Source organism: Schistocerca nitens, chromosome 3 (assembly GCF_023898315.1).
Source record: "Schistocerca nitens isolate TAMUIC-IGC-003100 chromosome 3, iqSchNite1.1, whole genome shotgun sequence".
Lineage (NCBI taxonomy): Eukaryota > Metazoa > Arthropoda > Insecta > Orthoptera > Acrididae > Schistocerca > Schistocerca nitens.
Window position 1 is genome coordinate 589433612 of NC_064616.1, and position 13449 is coordinate 589447060.

Genomic DNA, 13449 nt, shown 5'->3' on the forward strand with positions numbered 1-13449 from the left:
TCCTCTTAGTCATTTTTTTCTTTTCTTTTTCAGGATAGCTCTCAATGCAACCTACCCATGGCAGGCTGAGACAAATATATATTTACCAGGTGGTGCTATTAGTGTTGCACACCAGTTTCTGAGATGTGTGCTACACCAGCTTGCACCAAATGGTGTATTTGTTCAAATGTTCCAGACTAATGTTGAAGGTATGTTGGGTGGATACTAAACTGGTACATCCACTGCAAATTTAAATTGGGAATATGTAATGCCACTTCATTATTTCAACAGTCCTTAAGTGTTATTTAGTCAACTTTTTTCAGTCATTTTAATGTTTCATATCAAATAATAATCTAATGGGATCTTCAGCTTTCACACAGAAAAATCATATCAATATTGTTTCTTATAATTTGCAACCAAGTAATACACTACTGGAAAATTGTAGCTGGGTTATCAGTGAAAGAAGTAAAGAAAGCCAACATTCTGCAGACACTGTGTACCAACTGAGGTAACTAATACACTTAAATTTTAATTCTGATTTGTACGATATAATTCACCATATAGCTGTCATATCATTTTAATATCCATGGGAAAGATATTCTGCAACATTTTAACTGGTGGGTGCACTGAATTTATTATTTATTCACTTATGTGCTAAAAATCACCCACTGACTCATCTCACTAAATGATACAACTACTGAAATCATTCACAGGTATTATTCAAAGTTTGAATTTATCAATTGACAAAGATACTATGGAACTTTATCTGTCACCCCATTTGCATCTTCATGTTATAGTTCATTAGCATACCAATTACCCTTAAAAGTGACAATTGAAATCTACACAAAAAAATTATGTGAGTAACTACATCTATGTGGCTGATTACCATTGCTACTTTAATCTTGGTAAATTCTTTTCACATGGTTATTTCAGTTGCTGTAGCTACCAGTTTTATTTCTGAGGCACACAATCTTAGCTTCACATGATTGGTGAAGTCAGATTTTCTTTCAGAAGGCTGTCCATTCATTAATGGAAATACATTAATTTCAAAATTATGTATTAAACCACCAACTGGAAGTAAAAGCTGTGATATTTACATGTGACACATACCCTCTCATTAAATTATACAGGATGTATAAAAAAGAATCATCCAGTTTGGCACATCTATATTTCTGAAACTAATAAATGTATACAATGCTTCTGTTTTTTGATAAACAGGAAATTAAAAAAAATTAATCCCTTTTCAGCGATGTTCAGCATGGCCTCCTTTAGATGCACAGCATATGTGCGTTATTCAAATTGTTCCCACACTGCAGTGAGCGTGTCCTGAGTTACAGCTTCCACAGCTGCATTTATGTGGTGTCTTAGTTCATTCATTGTTGTTGTTAACTGAGGCACATAAACAGAGTCTTTTATAAACCCCCATAATAAATAATCACATAAAGTCAGGTCCAGAGACCTTGGAGGCCAGTAATGTAAGGCTGAATCATTTTGTCCAGTGCAACCGATCCATTGCTCAGCAGTCCTTTGATTTAAAAATTCCCACACTTGGAGGGAACTATAACTAGCAAGAACCATGTAAAACTTGAGAGTTTGCTCTTTCCAACAGTACATATTTCAAATGGCATAATAGTTATGATTTTTTTAAAATCAGATGATTCTTTTTGATACATCCTGTACTGTTAAGCAGACTTACATGTAATAAGTATTTTCAACCACAGTTTAATCAAAATAAAAATGAATGATCTTTCTTTGAACATAAAGAATTTCACTGTTTGAGGTAACTGCTACGCAGAGAGTTGACCCACTGAACTTTGGATTGATTAGATTAGATTCAGTTTTCATTCCATAGACCCAAAAAATGAGATGATTCTCATGGGTGTGGAACATGTCAGAAAGTATAACATAAAACAGTTGAATATAATACTTACTACCCTGATTATTTGTCAGGAGATTGTTGAAATAGGTGAATACAATGCGGTAAACTGGAACAGCTAATATTTACCAAATTAACATGCTGTCAGAATGAAACACTGTTATGCAGGCTTAATAAATTTATCATACACAAAATACCTAATCTCGACTGTTGTGACCAAGTGCTGTCAAAACTGAAATCTAACAGACATATTTACTTCAGCTGGCTTAACAGTCTCTGTTAAGATATTCATCCATGGAGTAAATGGAGTTGCCTATCAAAAAGTCTTTCAAACTCTGTTTAAACTGTGCTTTATCTGAAACCAAGTTTTTTATGGTTGCTGGCAATTTATTGAAAATGTTTGTTCCTGAATGTTGGACCCCTTTTTGGACCAAGGTAAAGGATTTTAGGTCTTTATGTACATTGTTCTTATTCCTAGTATTGATACTATGTATTGAGCTATTGGTTGGAAACAGAGGTGTATTACAAGCAACAAATTTCATTAAGGAATAAATATACTGAGAAGCAGTGGTTATAATTCAAAATTCCTTGAACAGGTTTCTACATGATGTTCTTGCTTTTACACCACACGATTTTGAACCCTAAAAACTTTTGCTCAGTTTGATAAGTTGCCCCAGAATATGATCTCATTATATTTATATCTCCTGCATCTGACATCATTCTCACTGCAAATACAGGCATGTAAGCAATAAGGTTAAGATTGCAGCTCAGCTTTTAAACTTGTATTCTTGTTGATAACTGCTGCTGATTCAGTTTACATGGGCATCTATTCACTGATAAATGTAACAAAATGAGAGAAGGGAAGGTAAGAATCTCATTGGCTAAGGGGATTATTATAGGAAATGGTTCACCAACAGTGCAGGTGTAGGTATGTGACAGAGACTAGCAGTCACTAAATCCAGGAGGATTGTTTGACTGAAGGAGATATTGGGAGAATAGTTTCCACCTGTGTAATTAGTATCAGAAAGGGAAGGATCCAGATTCCACAGGTCATGAAGCAGCTTTTGAAACAGACAGATGTTACTGTGACCTACATACACTGCCATGAGACACTCAAATTGGTGTTTAACCACAGTTTGGTGGCAGCCATTCAAATTGAAAGAGAGATGGTGGGTGGTCATGCTGACAAAAAAGTCTGTGCATTACTTACAGTAGACTGATTTATGGTATGTCTGGTTACCCTCTCATTTGATACAGTAGTGCCAAAACTTAAAGAGGATTATGCTTTGTGGACTTATCTTCTGTCTTGTACATGGACCAGAATATTTTTAGATTACTCATTTCAAGGTTACTCATTTCAAGGCACAATAAAGAGAAGTCAAATTCATTGTGACAGTTGTGATTCAGCTGATTTAAAGGTGGCAGACTTGAATGATACTATGTAATAGAGGACTGTTCCTATAGGTCTCATGTGTGAGAGTGGTTGGTGTATTAAGGATGTGGGAGGATATAAAACGGCTGATGTATTTGTGATCCAGATTTGTTTAAATGTTGCTGCAAAGGCTTTGTCGAGGCCTTACATTTCGTAGGAAGGGAATTATTTATCACAGCAGGCATGCTATTTGTGGATGGCCACAACATACAGGAGGGACCTTTAAGTGTCCAAGAGGTGGAAGCCATCAATTGAACTGGAGGTATGTTTTGCAGCCAATGATTTCAGTATAGATGGGTGATTATATGGACACATCTAAGACTTATAGAATGATATCCAAGAAAGTTGCTAACTCAGCCATAAAACACTCAGTGAAATGGATAAATGAGAATTTACAGAGGAATTAAAATAAAGTGTCTTACCCTTGAGTCTAGATCATGAAAATATTAATCAGTTGGTATCAAAAGCAGAGTTCAGAATTTTGAGCACCAGAAATGATTCCTCTAGATGACCAGTGAACAGATTGGTATCCAAGGCTGCCATTTTAACACCCATAGATATGCCACAGATTTGTTTGTATATCTTCTTTCCATTGGGAAAAATAGTTATGGATGAAAAACTTCTGAGTCATATCTGTATGAAAGAATGGTTTGATAGGTCTGCTGTCAGCAAGATGTTGAGAAAGATGGTGTTTGATGACAAGAAGGCCATAGTAGTGAACAAGGAGGGAACAGAAGTAAGGGTCATGATTGGGATGGAATAGGAAATGTTGTAGAGAGGTGAAGGAAAAAGTGGTAATAGTACTTATATCTTTAATGTACGAAACTGATTTGAGGTTAATAGTAGTTAAGTGTTAGTCAGCTGAGTTGGGAATACAATAACCAACTAAAATCGAGAATGCAAGTACGCTAGGTTCATGAATTTAGAGAAGTATATTGTACAGTGGATGTTTGGAGGGTGATGGAATAGGGGATAAAATGAAGTAATTTGAAAGGTTTTGGAATAGACTTAAGCATATGAGCAGGCTTCAAAGACCACAAAAGACTTCAGGAATGGGACCCCTGCAGGAGGGATTGTATGTGTCTGTATCAACTATTTACCAAACTTCTCTGTCAAATAATAACTACAATTCATCAACACAATGATGGAGCCAATACTGTACAGAAGGTGATGATTTAGAGATCAATTTTCACTCGCTATTTTCATGTGCTAAGAGATTGGTATCATTAAGAAAGATACAAGGAAAGGAAGATGAAAGAAGTTTAGAGGTGTGCAATTCTTGGTGGCTTATCAAGAGTAGGTGGGTTGGGTAAATGATATTTAGCAGAGGTATGGACTGATTGAGCTAAAGTTCTATGTGGGATCTGGACCTATTTTGATCTCAAGGGTATGAAGCAAAGAAGTATTTCCATCATGGAATATTATTATTGGGGATCAGATGATACACTAGTCTAGCATTATTGAAATTTTGAATGGTGCAGGAGGGTGATGTCTTCAAACAGAAGTTGAACTTCTGCAGGATTTAGATTTTTGAAGAAATAATAATTAATACGTCTACTTTGTTCCTGAATTCTTTAGGGCCTAGGGAGGATTTTTCTAGAAAATTGTAATGAAACAGGAGAAATAGTCTAATGCCTGGTAGATACAGGAAAAGAGAATGAAGGAGATGAGGGTATCTATGTAGATTACAGTTGTCCTAATGCATAGGAATATTCTGACACAAGAGGAGGAAGTCAGTAAGTAGGATAGTTCCCTTATGAGGCAATCCTATTGAATGAGTGTAAATATTTCAGTCTGAGAGAAAGGTTATGACAATTACATGTTACACCCTATTAATACTTTTCGAAGGCACTGAAGGTAGTCCAGAGATGCTTACACCATTGTGACTACCCCCTCAGCATAGTCCTACATAAACAGATTTCAGTGGCATACAAATATGTGCGTGAAACCTGTCTCTGTGTCTGTTCATGTACCTTAATGCAAGTCTATTGTTGTATCTATGTACTTTTACCAAAACTGGTCCAGAAATTTCTGGCACACGTATAATCTGACAAAGATTTACTTGGATATAAGAAAAATATTTTTTCTTTCTTGGTAATATTAAACTGATGTAAAGAGTGTTAGATTTTTTTATGTTATGCAGTTTCTTTTGCCTTAAAAATAACTTACCAGGCAGAATGACTGCTACTTAAAACATCTGCAAAAAAGTATGGCTGTAAATTTTGTTAAATGTATAATCTCTGAAGATGATAGCATGATCATAAACTTACTGGGTTCAAAAGAGATCATGAACAACCAATAGAATCCAGGACACTGAGACACTTAAAACATTCTATTACAACAAATTTGTAATGGGAAGATTTATGAGCATTGAGTGATGTCCTACTGTGATAGAAAATGAGTCACTGAACAAAGTGTTGAGGTTTACACTTACTGATACTCTTTGTTCTGTATTCGCTGGTTAGACAAATTGTGAACAAGAATTACAGAATCACACAGTCCAAATGTAGTTCAGACGTGAGGCAGTAGCTGTCATCACAAGTACCTGGTATAATATGCAGGTCATATGGAGCACCAATGAAAACTGCCTTTCCTGGTGGAGCACCTACTTTTATCATGCAGGTTAGCCATGGGATCCTTCCAGGTGACACAGCGATTGCCTCAAGGGTGTGACTTCTTTCCGCCACTTGTCTTGCAGCACCCAGTTGCAGCTCACAGTGCTGACTGTGATAAGGGGGTGGTGGGTCAGTTGTCAGCATGAGGGCCAGGAGGACCCCAGCGGGGCTGGGTCCAGGACACCTTACATTTCTCTGTCGAGAACCTCAGGACTGCCAGGAGCAGGCATGGCCATGCATGGAGCAACCACTGTAGATGTGACCATCTTTCCTGGAACTGGAATAGAGAAAGATGGGGGTGCCAGGGTCCACTCCATGACCCTCAGGGCACTGAAGGCCTGGCCAGGCTGAAGAGGTGGGAGAGTGTGAGGTGGTAAGTAGCTGGGGCTGAAGGCACCATCTCCAGCTATTGTGGTGTAGCTGGTTCTGGTGATGTTGCCAAAGATGGCCCCCAGCAGAGACCTCATACATCCGGAGATTCTGAGAGCCATGGACTGTAGGGGGAACCCAGGATGGACAGCAATCAAATGATTGCACCCACACCAGGGTAGTGGGGCTGGGACTGGTGACAGGCCCAAGGCGGTGGTGGTGGTGGGGGGGGGGGGGGGTGTCACCGGGGTTTTCCTTTGAAAACTTTCTTGACTGTGTTGTTCTCCGCCATTCTTTCTACATGTCCCAAAAAACGTAGTCTTTTGCTCTTTATTTCAGACACGATATCTGGTTTGTTGTACAACTCTCTGATCTCCTTATTTTTACTGATTCTCCAAAAATCCCTATCATTCACTGGCCCATAGATTTTCATAAGTATCTTCCTTTACCATCTCAGCAACACTCCTCATCATTTCGTGTCATAGTCCAGGTCTCCAAACCATACATCACCATAGGTCTAACTACTGTACGGTACACCATCAGCTTCAGATTCCTACTAATGCTCCTTGATTTAAACATTTTAACCACTTTAAACACTTTAAGTAGCTCCTGTTACCAGCTGCAATCCTTGCATGTATTTCTTCTCTCATATCATTATTCTCAGTTACCAGTGGCCCAAGATATTTAAAGCTCTCACAGCCCGCATCTCGTGGTCATGCGGTAGCGTTCTCACTTCCCACGCCCGGGTTCCCGGGTTCGATTCCCGGCGGGGTCAGGGATTTTCTCTGCCTCGTGATGGCTGGGTGTTGTGTGCTGTCCTTAGGTTAGTTAGGTTTAAGTAGTTCTAAGTTCTAGGGGACTGATGACCATAGATGTTAAGTCCCATAGTGCTCAGAGCCATTTTTTTAAAGCTCTCACAGCGTTCATATTATTTTCAGTTCAAAGTCATGCTTCTTTCTCCTTCACTATATCTTTTCCTAGATGTTAACATATACTTGATCTTTGATTCATTAATGGTCAGCCCCATCTCTGCACCATATCTTTCTACTTTTTCAAGCTTTTCTCCCAGGTCCTGTTCCCTCCTGGATAACAAATCAATATCATCTGCATATGCAAGCTCCTGAGTCACTATTAAACAGTGTTCCCCTAGGGTCGTTGCTTTGTGTCTTTTGCATTACACTCTCCAAGCTGACATTAAACCGAATAGTGGAGAGCATATCACCCTGCTGCGGTCCTTGTTTAACTTCAAATGCATTTGATAAAGTGCCCTCAATCTTTACTTTGCATACTGTTCTTCTCAAAGTCATTTGAACCAATCTTATAAGTTTGTTATGGACTCCTGCCTCTTGCATTGCCTTCCGAAGTTGATCCTTCTTGATACTATCATAAGTTTGTTTGAAGTCAATGAACAGCACGTGGACATCAATGTTGTACTCATAACATTTTTCAAGGATCTGTCTGATAGTGAAAATCTAGTCTGTAGTGGATCTATTAGTTCTGAAACCACACTGGTAGTCTCCTAGATACTCTTCTACATATGTTCTTAACCATCCAGCCATGATTTTTCCTAATACTTTATATACTATACAGAGTAGTGCAATTCATCTATAATTGATGTATTTTTACCTAAACATGCTTTTAATGATTTGATAATCAAGTCTTTGAATTGCCAAGGAACCAATGTGATTTTACATGAAATAAATGCTGATCTAGTCTTTGTATATGCAGCACTTAAGATTGCAATATGTTATCACTTTCAATTTTTTTCACATGTACATACACACACAGTTCTTCCTGTACTCGCATCAGGTTGGTGCAACTGGATTCTTGTGTCCAAGGCAGTCTTGGCACAATTGTACACCTTCCACATCAGTATACAGCCAGCAGTGCTGTGCCCCCTTCACCAGCCAAGCATATCCTATCAACAAGTTCAAGCAAAAGTCCCCACGAGTGAGTGCTCAATATTTTTTACCCATGACTCCCCAGTGATCAGGATACAGAAACCCTTCCCTGGTTCACTATGTGTCCACTGTGTTTGGATCTCAATTGAGACTTATCAAGGCAACAATACATTTTCTTAAATATGTATTAAAACAGCTGGGTGTTCCCATATATTAATTGATAATACACAAATCATTTTAAATTTTGAGAAGATTCCTTTGCATCCCACAAGGTACCCACAGTACTAATTGACAAATTAACAATTAATTCTGGTTTTTACATCTGCACAAATACCCACCACACTAGATGAACCTAATCCCAGACCCATTGATTTCCATGATTCTAAATCTGAACATTATATTTACATACTGACACAAGAGAGAACAATCAATGCACTGTACATTTCCTTACTCATCTCATCAAAATGCACCATACTTAACCTCCATGAGTTATTTCCCATGTAACAGATGCTTTATTTAATGTTTCCCCACATATATGCATTCATATAGGTATGTTCACATACATAAATCCCTCATAACTCTTCCTTTACCTCTAACAATCATATCATTATATAGACTTTAATTTCCCTTTACGTCAACACATATGCCAATGGTAATAAATATTCACTTCATGTACAGTTGAGTATGTTTTATTCTCTTCATTCACTTTTCAACATACTTCCTTAGCTCAGTTATATTTCACAGACCCAAAGGTCTCTTTGATATTGGGTACATCAGTTTGTAGGCATTGGAATGTGGGCACTGTGTTACTTCAAATGGCCCATGATACAATTCAAATAATTTTTTTGGTTTCCCCATAAATTTCACTGGATTTTTCTATAGTTATGACTAAGACTCTATCTCCCTGTTTAAATTTAACTGTCCTATACTTTCCATCATGTCTCTTCTTTCTTTCAGAACCCTTCTTTAGCAAATGTTGATTAACCAGTGCCTTCCTCTCTTGTTTGGTTCAAAGATTAGCTGAAGGAAGCTCAGTATTCTCTGCTATCAAATTATCAGGTTTTCATCCTATCATTACTTCATATGGAGAGAAACCAGTACCATTACTTTTAACGGTATTTATAAGATCTTCATATACAGCCACATGCACCACCCAAGTAGTGTGTTTTTTGCTGCAGTAAATCTTGCATAACCTACCCAGTTCCCACATGTACCTCTCAGCTGGATTGCTTGCCAGGTGGCACACCGATATCCTTACATATCTAATGTTTGCCCTTTTTATAAATTTCTCCCACACTTTGGAAGTAAATTGTGCTCCATTTCCTGATAAGATCTTTTCAGGCAATTTGACATTCACTATGTAGTCCTTTTCCAGTTTATTAACTGCACTCTTCCTTGTGGCTGTTTTAGAGCATATAGTTTGATATGTTTAGAGAATACATCTACTGCTAATAATATATATTTCAGCCCACCATGACCTTCTGGCAGGGGTCCAAACAAATCAATAGCAGTAAATGGCCTGCTCTACTGGGGCTCATTTTCTGTACATCTCCCTGCATAGCTAGTGTATTAAACTTCACCCTTTGACATCACTCACAAACAACCAGCTGCTTCCTTACTCTTCTAGCCGTGTTATTAAATATGACATATTCATGCATTATTTCTAAACACTTCTGTGCTCTGTAGTGCCCATGGCTGTGATAAATGTGATTAATTAATGTTTCTACCTATTCATCTGGGAAACACAGCTTCCATTCTTCCCTGTCTAAACTTTTTTGCCTAAATAGTATACCCCCATAAATCTTATAATACTGTTTAATGTTGTTGCATTCAAAATTAACTTTAATGAATTTCATTGTTATATCCCCATTTTGGAGCCTGTCTTTGCATATTTTTTCACCCCCTTCTCTTCCTTTACACCTTTTACATACATTATTTGGAACTCTCTCTTAGACTCCTTTTCTTCCTCATACTCTTCCTCGACAATTGGCAGTTGGGACAAGGCATCTGCCATATAGTTGTCTGTCCATTTTATATACTCAATCTGATATCTAAGTTGGTCCAGAAACATGACCCATCTCATTAACTGATTGTTCAACAGTTTACATTCTTAGAGGTAGCTCAAAGATTTATGGTGAGTAAATACAACAAGCTCCCTGCCTTCAAATAAATCCTAAAATTTTGGAAGCCAAATACCACAGCCAATAACTCTTTTCTGATATTCCATAAATTAGTTCATGCATAGATAGCATCCGTCTTGGAAATGCTATAGTTCTTTTCTCCAGCTTTCCATGTATCATTTTCTCCTAGAACAGGACTGAAACTATACCATAATCTGAACTGTCAGATGCAATGCAGAAAGGCAATAATATGTCTGGATAGTATAATGCTTTATTATTAACTAAGCTGCTCTTGATAGCTTCAAATTCCTTATCACACTCAGCAGACCAGCTCCAGTAACATTCTTTTTTACCATCCTACATAGATATGGTGACTCATACTGTAATCACTGATGAATTTGTGATAAAATGTACATAGCCCAATAAATGACTTCAGTTGCTTCCTATTTGTTGGTTTCATGCACTCAGCAATAGGCTTCATCTTCTCGTTGTTAGGTAGTATACTCTCAGAAGTTAACAGAGGATGTGAGAATGACAATTCTAGCTGCAAAATTCACATTTATTCAGGTTAGGAGTCATCCCTTCTTAACTTTGAACACCTCATCCAATATTTGGCTATGTTCCTACCATGAGCTTCTGGTTATCAGTACATCATCAACATGCACAGTAAGTTTTCTCAACAACTCGTATACAAGAATGTGATCTAGTGCACTGATGAACACAGCCACTGATATAAATAATTTAAATTGAACCACTCTAATCATATACGTTCTCCCTTCAAATAAGAAAGCAGTATATCTCCTACTGTCTTCATCTAACCTCACTTGCCAGAAACCATGAGTTAAATCTACATTAGACATGAGCTGTATTTTGTGCAGTTTCCTTGCATCTAACACAATCCTCACAGAACCATCATTCTTTTTGACTATAACAATTGAGTTACTATAATCACTCCTGCCCAACACAATAGCCTTCCAATCTAGCATTTTTTTTTTTTAAATTCTGGCCTTTTCTGCTCCCCTGCCTGCCACAGAAATAGTGAAAGGTTTAATCCAAATTACTTCATGGAGTATTGCCTTTAAATGATATTTAAAATTAACCATTTGCCTTGGCCTATCTGAAAACACATCTTTATATTTACTCAAGAGTTCCCCAAGCTGTGAGCTTTGATCTTTTGACAAATGTTTGATCGCTTTTATTTAATCATTAATTTGTTCTAGAGAACATGCCTCCCCACTATACACAGTCTCCCTTTTTATGTGAGCAATCATTTTACCTCCTGTCAGTTTATTTCTAAATTTAATTCTTTTTCTGCTACTTTTGTCATTAAATTCCAGAACTCTGTCTGTTAGAGTAATGCTGCAACCATATTTACTAAGAAAATTTGTCCTGAGAATAAAGTTCATAGCAAGTTCATGCACCACAAAGCAATCTGTATCAAAATACTGATCCTCAATCTTAAAATCTGATAGAATCTCCATCTTTACTGGCTTGTTATATCCCCCAGTTGCAGTCTTTATTTTAACCTCAGTTACAGTCAACTTCACCAAATCTCTGCTTCTTTTCTGTTGCCAGAATGATTCATATACAGCTGACACACTAGACCCAGAATCTAATAATACAGGACTTTCTACATTGCTCTCTTTGACATTAATAATTGATTGAACTCTTTCAATAACTAACCTCTTTTATTCAATCTCTTCCAAAAGATCTGCTTCAGTGTCTTCCCTGCTGTCTCTGACCATCATATGAACATTCTTATACATATCCTCAAATTCTGTATCTGCACCTTCCTTAAACAATTCTTAACCACTTCCCTTATATGCTGTTCACCCCTTAATTATTCAATTTTCCTTTCCACTTTAAATTTTAACGTATCCCATTTCTCAGGAATTAAAATTTTATGGCTCTTGCCATAAGATATCCCAGTCATTAACATCATACTCAGCTTCCTCTTTTCACATCCAACCACTACTGATATTCTTATTCAAAACCGTCTGACTACCTTTCATAAAAACATGTGTCTCAACTTCTTCATCAGGACAAAATGTAACAACATTTTCATTATTGCAGTCAACCCCAACTTCACTCACTAACTCATCATTACCACAAAAAACATTGTCAGGTGCATCCACTGGTACAATCACAGCATTTTCATATGCATCATTATCTACTGCTTCATCACTTGCACCAGTGGTACATGCACAGTACCAATATTGTCATTAACATCACATGTTCCATTTCGAGCAGGCTCACATAATTAATATCTGAAGAACTTCCTTCATTGCTCATCTCCATGTCCATATACATAACCTGATTACAAATAATTTCATTATTATTTGCTTTGCCCCTCATTTCCACATCAACACCAGTTTCTACTTCTGGTAGAGCAATTGCCTCTGTTTCAAAATTCTCTCTAATCTTCGTTGAAGCTAAAGCCACTCTATTGTCTCCATTAACTTCCATTTCAACCATTTTATTTCTAGCAAACAATTCCCCAATGTAACATCTAGAATCATCATTGTTACATTTTTCATATGGCATGTATCATTAATATTGTCCCTTCTGTTCCAATTACTGTAGTTATTAAACTCTTCTGAGATATCTTCATTACCTATTTTTACATCCATCTTGGATAGAGCTATCTCTTCTTCTTTGTTTCTCACTACAGTTCTCTTCCCTGTTGTAACCTTGTCTGGTCATAGTCTCTGCATATCCTTTAGCCGCCTGTGAAGCTTGAGTGAGGCTGCCATTAGTTTTCTGATGGTCTGACCTGAAACCTTGCACCCTGTGCACTTTCAAGTCTTAACCCTTGCCTTACTTTTCCTCTCCACTTTCAAAATTCTCCCTTGTTTCATTATAACATCCACTATATCTCTGCTGTCTGTCTGTCCAGTTCCTACTGTGATTATTGTGTCCACTCCTACCATCACTCCCTCCATTCCTATGATTTCCATTGAAATTGGTATTGTAATTACCTCTGTCATGATTTCTGTTACTATCTCCCTGCTCAACAAATTTTGGTCTGTAACACGGGCCCTATGAAATCCAGAAACTCTTCTACAGGATCAGTTCCCACTGCAATGATTCTTAAAGTAGAGGTTTGTGTAAGCACCCCTAATGGCCTATCCAAATGTATTTATTTATTTAATTCTCT

General features: G+C 37.4%; 1 protein-coding gene across 1 annotated transcript in view; it reads left to right on the forward strand.

Moving 5' to 3' along the window:
* The window catches only part of LOC126248502 (protein unc-79 homolog), an 875350-nt gene that overhangs the window by 663449 nt on the left and 198452 nt on the right, over positions 1-13449 (forward strand). Inside the window, exon 42 of the mRNA XM_049949540.1 lies at positions 34-188. Coding sequence (XP_049805497.1) covers positions 34-188 — 155 coding nt within the window. The remainder of the gene's footprint in view (positions 1-33; positions 189-13449) is intronic.